This window comes from Mobula hypostoma, chromosome 4 (assembly GCF_963921235.1).
Source record: "Mobula hypostoma chromosome 4, sMobHyp1.1, whole genome shotgun sequence".
Classification (NCBI taxonomy): Eukaryota; Metazoa; Chordata; class Chondrichthyes; order Myliobatiformes; family Myliobatidae; genus Mobula; species Mobula hypostoma.
In genome coordinates, this window is record NC_086100.1 from 36,399,818 (window position 1) to 36,412,909 (window position 13,092).

General features: G+C 40.8%; 1 protein-coding gene across 7 annotated transcripts in view; it reads left to right on the forward strand.

Annotated features, from left to right (window-relative positions):
- LOC134345242 (mucin-2-like) overlaps window positions 1-13,092 on the forward strand; it is a 78,053-nt gene that overhangs the window by 27,832 nt on the left and 37,129 nt on the right. For 2 of the 7 annotated variants that reach the window (XM_063045591.1, XM_063045589.1), the window contains exons 2-8: window positions 3,730-3,933; window positions 8,234-8,287; window positions 8,535-8,681; window positions 10,532-10,585; window positions 10,828-10,974; window positions 12,454-12,507; window positions 12,750-12,896. In XM_063045591.1, coding sequence (XP_062901661.1) covers window positions 3,730-3,933; window positions 8,234-8,287; window positions 8,535-8,681; window positions 10,532-10,585; window positions 10,828-10,974; window positions 12,454-12,507; window positions 12,750-12,896 — 807 coding nt within the window. Of the gene's footprint in view, window positions 1-3,729; window positions 3,934-6,242; window positions 6,352-8,233; window positions 8,288-8,534; window positions 8,682-10,531; window positions 10,586-10,827; window positions 10,975-12,453; window positions 12,508-12,749; window positions 12,897-13,092 lie in introns of those variants that run through there. The other 5 variants (XM_063045594.1, XM_063045595.1, XM_063045593.1 and 2 more) reach the window with 5 other exon arrangements.

Genomic DNA, 13,092 nt, shown 5'->3' on the forward strand with positions numbered 1-13,092 from the left:
TATATCCTAATCCAACACATGGATGACCTCACCTGGTCCCTTAATATAGGGTCCCTGAATAAGAAGGCACAGCAGCATCTCCACTTTCTAAGAAGATTTCCAACGCTCCCACCCCACTATCTTAACTGCATTTTACAGGAGAACCATTGAGAACGTCCTGACAAGCTGCATCTCTATCTGATATGGGAGCAGTCGTGCATCGGACCGGAAGTCCCTACATAGGACTGTGAGGACAACTGAGAGGATCATAGGGGCCTCCCTACCATCCATCAGGGAAATTTATCAGGAGTGCTGCATACACAGGGCCCTTAGTATTGTTAAGGATCTCACTCATCCATCCAGCATTCTCTTTGACTTTCTACCATCAGGCAGGAGACTTCGATGCACAAAAACAAGATCGGTAAGGATGGGAAACAGTTTCTTTCACCAGGCCATTAGGCTTCTGAACTCCCAGCCACGTCATATTTGAAATGTTACTGGTTAATTTGTTCCGTACCTTATGATATTTAATATTAATGCACCTTAGTTTGTTATTTATGTGTGATTCATCTGTAGTTTTAATCCTTACCTTCATAAGATATTATGTATTATGTGTGTTGTGTGTACTACTATGCTTTACACCCTGGTTTGGAGAAACATGTCTCATTTCTATATACATTATATGGATAAATACATTATATACATGACAATACGTTAAATTACAATAAACTTCACTTGACTTGACTCACTTGAATAGCTGTGATACATCCAGATAGAACGTCTTCGAAAGAGCATGTGTAAGTATTGGAGAGTCAGCAGGGACAGGCTGAGCTTCCTTAACATTGTGAGGAAGTAGAGGTGCTGCTATGCTTTTAAGCAACTGCTCATGCGTCAGGACAAATTAGCAACAAAGAAAACCTACAGCACAATACAGGTCCTTTGGCCCACAAAACTGTGCCAGACATGCCCTTACCTTAGAACTACCTATGGTTACCCATAACCCTCTATTTTTCTAAGCTCCATATAACTATCCAGTCGTCTCTAAAAAGACCCTATCGTATCCGCCTCCACCACCGCCGCCGGCAGCCCATTCCACACACTCACCACTCTCTGCGTAAAAAACTTATCCCTAACATCTTCTCTGTACCTACTACCAAGCACCTTAAAACTGTGCCCTCTCGTGCTAGCCATTTCAGCCCTGGGTTGGTGATAGTTACGCTGAAGATCTTGATGTTCTCAGCTAACTCTAACTCAACAGCACTGGTGTAGATGGGGAATACACTGCACCCTACAGCCTCTTGAAGCACTTGATAATGGTGGGTGTTAGAGCCACCGAGTGATAACACTGAGGCACGTTACCTTATTTATCTCTGGCAGCAGAATGATAGTCATCTTCTCACAGCAGGCAGGAACCTCATATTGGAGTAAGGGGAGGTTAAATGTGCCTGCAAGTACTCCCACCAGCTGATCCACACGGGTTCTGAGGACATAGCTGAGGACTCCATCCGGTAGTCGTATTCTGCAGATTCACTCCCGGGAATGTTAATCTAACATCTGCAGTGGTGACCTCTGGTATAGGCGCATCAGAGACCATTGGGGTGGATGTTGTTTCATCTATCTCCTATTCGAAATATGCCATGAGCTCATCGGGGTGGGATGTGTTGTTGCCTGCAATGCTGCCTGACATCATTCGGTAACCCCTTATAGCATGCAAGCCTTGTCACAACTGACAGCCGTACAGAGACTTTGGCTTGGTCTGATATTGTCTCTTGGTATCCCTGGTGGCGTTACGATTTCTTGTGTAGGCCAGGGTCAGCCGATTTGAATGCCCCGGATGCAAACTTCAGTAAAGAGTGGATCTCTCGGTTCATCCATGTATTCTATTTGTGCAATGATTTGATGCCTGAGGCCAATGCACCAAAAGCAGGCAGATGGGACGAGCTCATTGGGCTACACAATTGGCAGGGACAAGTTGGGCCAAAGGGCTGTGTGTCTCTATGACTTCATTGGGACACTGTCCTCTGTACATTTGCTGATGAAGTCTGTGATGGCAGTGGCATACACATGCTGTGCCTGGACGCACACCTCTCACATTCTGTTTGTGAGGAGGGTCTGAAGGTGCCCGACACCCTGGTGAGACAGGAGAAATACTGACAGTATTCTGGTCACACGATCAAGAAGATGGCCCAGTTGACATCCCCAGCTGCATGTATCCGCACGCCGGCATCACAGTAACGTTAGCGCAACACAATTACAGCTCGTTCGATTCTGACAGTCCCAATAAGAGGGTTTGTATGATCTTCCAGTGTATGTGTGGGTTTCTTCCAGATGCTTTCGGTTCCTCCGACAGTTCAAAGATGTACTGGTTAGAAGGTGAATTCGTCATGGTAAATTGTCCTAATGATTAGCCCAGTGAAACAGGCCTTTGACAATAGACAATAGGTGCAGGAGTAGGCCATTCGGCCCTTCAAGCCAGCACTGCCATTCACTGTGATCATCCACAATCAGTACCCCAGTACTTTGGAATGGAGACCATGCTGTATCTCTAAATTAATTATCTATACTTCATATTTTCTAAAAGATCTCACCTCATTCTCTTCCAGTCCAGAGAATAAAGTTCTAACCTAGTCAACTTTTTCTTAGAACTCATGTTCTCAAGTCATGGCAATGTCCTTCTAAATTTTCTCTGACTCTTTCTAGCTTATTGCTATTTTTCCTGTGGATATATGACAGCAACTGCAATAATACTCCATATTCGGCCTCACCAATGTCTTATACAACTTCAACATAACGTCCCAACTCCTGTACTCAATGCCCTAGTACTCAATCCCTATAAACAATTCTTTTTTTTTGCTTAGTTTCTAATGACATTGGAGAATGTCGCAGTCATTAATGCAAAAATCATAATATCACTCCTTTATATTTCTATTTTTATCAAATATCCTGTGATATGGCAGACATCCTCTTGCTCTACCGGCAACTGGAAAGGATTGAACTGGATGCTTAGCATTATCTGTGCCTTATAATCACATCTGACCCCACACTGGATCTGTTGGTATAGAAAGACATGTTGGTTCGAAATCTGTGCTTTACTTCTCACTGCAACACTCTGAGTAAGTAGATTATTTCCCACATTACATTCTAAGACTGAATATCCTTTTTGTTTCTTTCACTTTACACCTCATATCTAGGATCTCTAGCTTTTGTCTCACCTAGCCTGAGGGGAGAAAGCCTGCATGCATTCACCCATAAATACCACAGTAGCACAGCAGATAGCTTGACGTTATTACAACCCAGGGCATCAAAATTCAGAGTTCATTTCTGGTCTCTTCTGTAAGAAGTATTGTACAGTCATCCCATGTGTACGTGAGGTGCTCCTGTTTCCTCCCACAGTCCAAAGACGTACCGGTTAAATTGTCCTCATGATTAGGCTAGCATTAAATATGTGGGTCCCATGCAACAACTGGCCTGTTCAACGCTGTATCCCAAAACAAAAATCATTAAATAAATGTTTAAAATTGTGTAACTGTCTATAAGGGGTTTCTACAGTCTGTCCAAGACGAGGAAGTTTTCTCCATGTGCTTCGGTTTCCTCCCACATTCTGAAGACGTAGGGCTTACTAGGCTATTGATCACATGTGTATATCTGGGCAGCACGGGCTCTTTAACAGAGACTGTGATCGTGCTGTATCTTTAAGCACATGATTTCCCCACTGCATTCCAAAATTGAAATTCCCTTTCATGTCTGCAGAAGTGACAACAGCTGCTGGAAAATATCCAGAAAATGAGACATCTACGACACCTCTAAAATCAATAACTATATCACCAATCATCACAGCTACTTCAGAAATAACAAACACCGTGACACAAACAGCTACTGACACATCCACTCAAACTTTAACAGGTAAATCCACAACATCAACAACGGCTGTCAATTCCACAACAACAGAAACCGGTGAGTATCAAATAATGATTTCAACAGTTATTTTGCACTGGTTACACTATTTTCTTAGTGATGCCAGAATGTAGGATACACTAAAGCAGCTCATCCTGTGTGGTCATGATAAACTCTGTCACAGAGACAATATGACTGAGCATTAGTACTCACAAATATTATACTAAGTAGCAATTAGAACCTCAGCAATTCCTTCTCATCTTCTTCTGATGTCACATTGTCTATGCCTGTATAATTAGTGTCTACCGCCCCTGTCTTTACAACAATGTTAGGAACAAGCAGTACAGCAGAGTCAACGTCTAACATAAGCACCGATCCAACATCAACAAATGAACCTACAGGTTCAGGCAGAACATCAGCAATCACCTCGATATCATCAGCAATCACCTCGATATCATCAGCAGTCACCTCGATATCATCAGCAATCACCTCGATACCATCTGCAAGCAGTAAGCAGTCATCTGCTGACATCCCATAGGAAAACATCACCTGTGGGTGATCAGCAATATCGCTTATGCTGAACTTACTAATGGAATAAGACAGAATCAAGGAGCACGATATCACAGAAACAGGTCCTTTGGTCAAGCTCTTACATACCAACCTGGTTTTCTGCCTAGTCTTATCTACCTCTACAGAAACTACAGAACATTGTACCTTCGCATCCAGATACCCATCCAAACTTCTCTTCAATGGTATAATTGGAGCCGCATCGAACAATTATATGGCCACCTCATTCCACTCTCACACCACCCTCTAATTGAAGTAGTTCCCATCAATTCCCTTAAACATTTCACCTTTCACTTTGTACCTGTGATCTCTAGTTCTCGTCTCCCCAACCTGAGGGGAAAATGCCTGCACTCATTCACCCATAGGTGATACGCTGGCAGACAGTTAGTGTAACATTACTGCACCTCAACGCATCAGAGGTCAGAGTTCATTTCTGCTGTGCTCTGCGAGAAGATTTGTACAATCTTCCCGTGTGCACATGAGTTTCTTCCAGCTGCTCCTGTTTCCTCCCACAGTCTCAAGACGTACTGGTTCAATTGTCCTGATGATTAGGCCAGTGTTAAATATGTGTGTGCAGATCAACACGGCACATTGGCCAGATGGATCTATTCCATGCTGTACCCCTAAATAGAGGAGGAAATGAAGTTTAACAATTGTGACACTTTCTGTCAGCAGTTTGTGCAATTGGCTCATGATCGTGGAGTTTCCTCCGGATGTTCCGGTTTCATCGTCCCTCATTCTAAAGACGCATGGTTTGCAAGGTTATTGACCACATGTATTTGGGCAGCACGGGCACTTTGGGACAAAAGAACCTTGTTACTGTGCTAAATCCCTAAATCAAATTCTAAATTAAATCAGTATACCCCATAATTTTGTATTCATCTGTAAGATCTCACCTCATTCTCTTCTGCCCCAGGGAATAAAGTTCTAACTTGGGCAATTTTTCCTTAGAACTCAGGTTTTCAAGTCATGGCAACATTTGTCTAAATTTTCTCTGCACTCTTTCTACCTTATTCATATCTATCTTGTAGATAGGGGACAACAACTGCAATAATTCTCCATATTCTGCCTCACCAATATATCTTATACAACTTCAACATAAAATATGATCTCCTGTACTAATTTCCCTTGTACCAAACCCCGGTGAACAATTCCATTTTAATTGCTCAGTTTCCAATGTCATTGTCAATAATGATAAAAATTATGATATCGCTCCATGTTTCCTCAGTATTGGTGTTTATTTCTCATTGTCACACACTGAACAACTAGATTATTTCCAAGGTTATATTCCAAGATCGAATATGCCTGTTGTTTATACAGCTGAAACAACAGCTCCTGGAATAAGTTCTAACAATGAGACATCTACATCTCCTCTACAATCAACAACTACATCACCAATCATCACAGCTATTTTGCGAGTAACAAACACAGTGATTCCAACATCTAGTGGCACGTCCACTCCAGCTTTAAAAGCTGAATCCACAGCATCTACAACAGCTGTCAGTTCCACCAAAACAGAACCTGTTGAGTATCAGACAAGGGCTTCAAAGGCCATTTTACACTGGTTACGCTGTTATGTTAGTGATGCCAGAGTTTAGGATACATTAAAGCTGCTCATCCTGTATGGTCACGATAAACTCTATCAAAGAGACAATACGAATGAGCATTAGTGATCATAAATGTTATATTAGGTAGCCATAGCAACCTCAACAGTTCCGTCTACATATTCTACAGACACCACATTGTCTATGCCTGTAGAATTAGTGTCTACAGCCCCTGTCATTACATCAACATCTGGAACAATCAGTACAGCAGAGGCAATGTCTACAGGAAGCACCGATAAGACATCAACAACTCAATCTACAACTACAGCCGAAACACCAACAATTACCTCAACGTCATCGCCAAACAGTAAGTAAATATTCTTCAGAGATCATCTGCTGACTGTTCCTGGGAGAAACATTGACTAGATGATAGACAGCAGCAGCCTGAAATAAATACTTATTGCTTCTTGGTCATTATGTTGTGTGCAATGTCAGCAATATTGCTTTCTAACAATATCTGTGTTGACTTCTCCTGTGGAATTCTTCCCATTGCTATGCTTCCTCTGACAGGGCATGTTGTCATTAATTCATAAATTATAATATCACTGCATTAATTTGCTAATTTGATCAAGTAGCTGCATAAACACAGATTCAGCAACAGAGCAAACATGAGGAAATCTGCAGATGCTGGAAATTCAAGCAACACACATAAAAAATGCTGGTGAAAGCAGCAGGCCAGGCAGCAGCTATAAGAAGAGGTACAGTTAATGTTTCGGGCCAAAACCCTTCGTCGTGAAAAAAGAGATAGTAAGATATTTGAAAGTGGGAGTGGCAGGGGGAGATCCGAAATGATAGGAGAAGAGAGGAGGGGGAGTGATGGAGCTAAGAGCTGGAAAGCTGTTTGGCAAAAGGGATACAAGGCTGGAGAAGGGAGAGGATCATGGGATGGAAGGCCTAGGGAGAAAGAAAGGGGGAGGGGAGCCCAGAGGATGGGCAAGGAGTTATAGTCAGAGGGACATAAGGAGTAAAAAGAGAGAGAGAATAAATAAATAAATAAATAAATAAATAAATGAATGGATGGATAAATAAATAGGTAGATAGATAGTTACATAGAAAGATAGATAAGGGATAGGGTATGAAGGGGAGGTGGGGCATTAACAGAGGTTAGAGAATTCAGTCTTCATGCCATCAGGTTTGAGTCTACCCAGACGGAATATAAGGTGTTGTTCCTCCAACCTGGGTGTGGCTTCATCTTGACAGTAGAGGAGGCTGTGTATAGACATATCAGAATGGGAATGGGACGTGGAATTAAAATGTGTGACCACTGGGAGATCCTGCTTTCTCTGGCGGACAGAGCGTAGGTGTTCAGCGAAACGATCTCCCAGTCTGCGTCGGGTCATGCCAATATATAGAAGGCCGCATCAGGAGCACTGGACGTAGTATATCTTCCCAGCCGACTCACAGGTGAAGTGTTGCCTCACCTGGAAGGACTGCCTTCAAACTGCCGAAGAAAAAAAATCACTCCAATAATTTTCTATTTTGATCAAGTAGCTGTATAAAGACAGATTCAACAACAGAGACGCTCTCTTGCTCCACCAATGACTTGAATGGATTGAACTGGATGCTTAGCTTCTGAGATAAGGCAATATATTAGCTCTGCCTTATAATCAGAACTGACCCACACTGGAACTGCTGGTATCGAATGACATGTTCTTGAGAAATTTGCATTTCTTTTCTTGCTATTATACAGCATTTGACAAACTGTATAAGTAGATTATTTCACGAGTTAGAACCTAAGACTCAATATACTTCTCATTTTTGCAGTTCCGTCAATTGCTTATGGAAAAATTCACAATACTGGGACATCTACAACACCTTCACAATCGTCTGCCACCACACCAGTCTTCACAACAAGCACAGTAAACACAGCAGTTATGGACATCTCCATTCAGTCTTTGTTACAGAAAATCTTTCCTACCAAATACAATAAGCAAATGCAACAGTTCATCTCTAGGCGACAGAAAACACATATCATATCACTGTAGACTCTGTTCTAATAATTCATACATTATTATTGCACATTGGTACTTTATTATTGTGTATATTATTATTCTGAACTTTATTATTATTTAATATTTTGGTAAATTTATTATTATTTATTGTTATTGCTACACGTGTTTTAAAAGTTGCGCTGTAACTAAATAATTTCCACTCAGGATCGATAAAGCACTTACTATTATTATTAACAGATGATCCAACAACATCTACAACTCCAGCTGTCAGTTCCACAACAATACCACTTTGTGAGTATCAGATCATATCTTCAATAACTATTTTGAAATGGTTACACTGCAACGTTCATGTCAGTGATGAGGAACTTAAAACATACCCATGAACTTCATTATGTACGAACAGAATAAACTCTACTGAAGTGGCAACATGAACTAACAATAGTACTCACAGATGTTATATAACATTAGGTAGTCGCAGCAGACTCAGAGTTGCTACTACACCTTTACTGATATCATGTTGTCCTTGCCTGTAAATTAGTGCCTACAGCGCCTGCCTTGAAATCAACGACAGGAACAATCAGTACAGCAGAGGCAACGTCTACAGGAAGCACCGATAAGACATCAACAACTCAATCTACAACTACAGCCGAAACACCAACAATTACCTCAACGTCATCGGTAATCAGTAAGTAAATTTTCTTCAGGGATTATCTGCAAACTGTTCCTGGGAAAAACATTGAATAGGTGATAGACAGCAGCAGCCTGAAATAAATACTTATTGCTTCTTGGTCATTATGTTGTGTGCAATGTCAGCAATATTGCTTTCTAACAATATCTGTGTTGACTTCTCCTGTGGAAGTTCTTCGCATTGCTATGCTTCCTCTGACAGGGCAAGTTGTCATTAATTCATAAATTATAATATCACTGCAATAATTTGCTAATTTGATCAAGTAGCTGTATAAACACAGATTCAGCAACAGAGCAAACATGAGGAAATATGCAGGTGCTGGAAATTCAAACAACACACATAAAAAATGCTGGTGAAAGCAGCAGGCCAGGCAGCAGCTATAAGAAGAGGTACAGTCAACGTTTCAGGCCGAGACCCTTCGTCAGGACTAACTGAAAGAAGAGATAGTAAGAGGTTTGAAAGTGGGAGGGGGAGGGGGAGATCCGAAATGATAGGGGAAGACAGGAGCGGGAGGGATGGAGCCAAGAGCTGGACAGGTGATTGGCAAAAGGGATACAAGGCTGGAGAAAGGAGAGGATCAGGGGACGGGAGGCCTAGGAAGAAAGAAAGGAAGAGGGGAGCCCAGAGGTTGGGCAAGGAGTTATAGTCAGAGGGACATAGGGAGAAAAAAAGAGAGAAAAAATAAATAAATAAAGATAGATAGATAGATAGATAGATAAGGGATGGGGTACGAAGAGGAGGTGGGGCATTAACAGAAGTTAGAGAAGTCAATGTTCATGCCAGCAGGTTGGAGGCTACCCAGACAGAATATAAGGTGTTGTTCCTCCAACCTGAGTGTGGCTTCATCTGGACAGTAGAGGAGGCCGTGTATAGACATATCAGAATGGGACTGGGATGTGGAATTAAAATGTGTGGCCACTGGGAGATCCTGCTTTCTCTGGTGGACAGAGCATAGGTGTTCAGCGAAACTGTCTCTCAGCCTGTGTCGGGTCACGCCAATATATAGAAGGCCCCATCAGGAGCACTGGACACAGTATATCTCCCCAGCCAACTCACAGGTGAAGTGTTGCCTCACTTGGAAGGACTGTCTTCAAACTGCTGAAGAAAAAAAATCACTCCAATAATTTTCTGTTTTGATGAAGTAGCTGTATAAACACAGATTTGGCAACAGAGACGCTCTATGCTCCACCAATGACTTGAATGGATTGAACTGGATGCTTAGCTTCTGAGAGAAGGCAATATATTAGCTCTGCCTTATAATCAGAACTGACCCACACTGGAACTGCTGGTATCGAATGACATGTTCTTGAGAAATTTGCATTTCTTTTCTTGCTATTATACAGCATTTGACAAACTGTATAAGTAGATTATTTCACCAGTTAGAACCTAAAACTAAATATACTTCTCATTTTTGCAGTTCCGTCAATTGCTTATTGAAAAAATCACAATACTGGGACATCTACATCACCTTCACAATCGTCTGCTACCACACCAGTCTTCACAATAAGCACAGCAAACACAGCAGTTACTGACATCTCCATTCAACCTTTGTTACAGAAGATCTTTCCTACCAAATGCAATAAGCAAATACAACAGTTCATCTCTATGCAACAAGAAAACACATATCATATTACTGTAGACTCTGTTTTAATATTTCAAACATTATTATTCCACATTGGTACTTTATTATTGTGTATATTATTATTCTGTACTTTATTATTATTAGTTAATATTTTGGTATATTTATTATTATTTATTGTTATTGCTACATGTGTTTTAAATGTTGCTGTTGTAACTAAATAATTTCCACTCAGGATCAATAAAGCACTTACTATTATTATTCATAGGTGTTCCAACAACATCTACAACTCCAGCTGTCAATTCCACAACAATACCACTTTGTAAGTATCAGATCATGTCTTCAATAGCTATTTTGCAATGGTTACACTGCAACGTTCATGTCAGTGATGAGGAACTTAAAACATACTCATGAAGCTCATTATGTATGAACAGAATAAACTCTGCTGAAGTGGCAACATGAACTAACAATAGTACTCACAGATGTTATATTAGGTAGTCGCAGCAGACTCAGAGTTGCTACTACACCTTTACTGATATCATGTTGTCCTTGCCTGTAAATTAGTGCCTACAGCACCTGCCTTGAAATCAACGACAGGAACAATCAGTACAGCAGAGGCAACGTCTACAGGAATCACCGATAAGACATCAACAACTGAATCTACAACTACAGCCGAAACATCAACAATTCCCTCAACGTCATCGGTAAACAGTAAGTAAATTTTCTTCAGGGATCATCTGCTGACTGTTCCTGGGAAAAACATTGACTAGGTGATAGACAGCAGCATCCTGAAATAAATACTTATTGCTTCTTGGTCATTATGTTGTGTGCAATGTCAGCAATATTGCTTTCTAACAATATCTGTGTTGACTTCTCCTGTGGAAGTTCTTTCCATTGCTATTGCTTCCTCTGAAAGTGCATGTTGTCATTAATTCATAAATTATAATATCACTGCAATAATTTTCTATTTTGATCAAGTAGCTGTATAAACACAGATTCAGCAACAGAGACGCTCTCTTGCTCCACCAATGACTTGAATGGATTGAACTGGATGCTTAGCTTCTGAGATAAGGCAATATATTAGCTCTGCTTTATAATCAGAACTGACCCACACTGGAACTGCTGGGATCGAATGACATGTTCTTGAGAAATTTGTATTTCTTTTCTTGCTATTATACAGCATTTGACAAACTGTATAAGTAGATTATTTTACCAGTTAGGACCTAAGACTAAATATACTTCTCATTTTTGCAGTTCCATCAATTGCTTATGGAAAAAATCACAATACTGGGACATCTACAACACCTTCACAATCGTCTGCTACCACACCAGTCTTCACAATAAGCACAGCAAACTCCGCAGTTACTGACATCTCCATTCAACCTTTGTTACAGAAGATCTTTCCTATAAAATGCAATAAGCAAATGCAACAGTTCATCTCGATGCAACAGGAAAACACATATCATAGTACAATAGTCTCTGTTTTATTATTTCATATATTACTATTACACATTGGTACTTTATTATTGTGTATATTATTATTCTGTAGAAATATAGAAACACAGAAAATAGGTGCAGGAGTAGGCCATTCGGCCCTTCGAGCCTGCACCGCCATTCAGTATGATCATGGCTGATCATCCAACTCAGAACCCTGTACCAGCCTTCCCTCCATACCCCCTAATCCCTTTAGCCACAAGGGCCATATCTAATTCCTTCTCAAATATAGCCAATGAACTGGCCTCAACTGTTTCCTGTGGCAGAGAATTCCACAGATTCACAACTGTCTGTGTGAAGAAGTTTTTCCTCATCTCGGTCCTAAAAGGCTTCCCCTTTATCCTTAGACTCTGACCCCTCATTCTGGACTTCCCCAACATCGGGAACTATCTTCCTACATCTAGTCTGTCCAATCCCTTTCCAATTTGATAGGTTTCAATAAGATCCCCATAAATCTTCTAAAATCCGGAGAGTATAAGCCTAGTCGATCCAGTCTTTCATCATATGAAAGTCCTGCCATCCCAGGAATCAATCTGGTTAACCTTCTTTGTACTCCCTCTGTACTTTATTATTAGTTAATATTGTGGTATATTTATTATTATTTATTGTTATTGCTACATGTGTTTTAAATGTTGCTGCTGTAACTAAATAATTTCCACTGGGGAACAATAAAGCACTTACTATTATTATTAACAGTTGATCCACCAACATCTACAACTCCAGCTGTCAGTTCCACAACAATACCACTTTGTGAGTATCAGATCATATCTTCAATAGCTATTTTGCAATGGTTACACTGCAACGTTCATGTCAGTGATGAGGAACTTAAAACATACACATGAAGCTCATTATGTATGAACAGAATAAACTCTACTGAAGTGGCAACATGAACTAACAATAGTACTCACAGATGTTATATTAGGTAGTCGCAGCAGACTCAGAGTTGCTACTACACCTTTACTGATATCATGTTGTCCTTGCCTGTAAATTAGTGCCTACAGCGCCTGCCTTGAAATCAACGACAGGAACAATCAGTACAGCAGAGGCAACGTCTACAGGAATCACCGATAAGACATCAACAACTGAATCTACAACTACAGCCGAAACATCAACAATTACCTCAACGTCATCGGTAATCAGTAAGTAAATTTTCTTCAGGGATCATCTGCTGACTGTTCCTGGGAAAAACAGTGACTAGGTGATAGACAGCAGCAGCCTGAAATAAATACTTATTGCTTCTTGGTCATTATGTTGTGTGCAATATCAGCAATATTGCTTTCTAACAATATCTGTGTTGACTTCTCCTGTGGAAGTTCTTCGCATTGCTATGCTTCC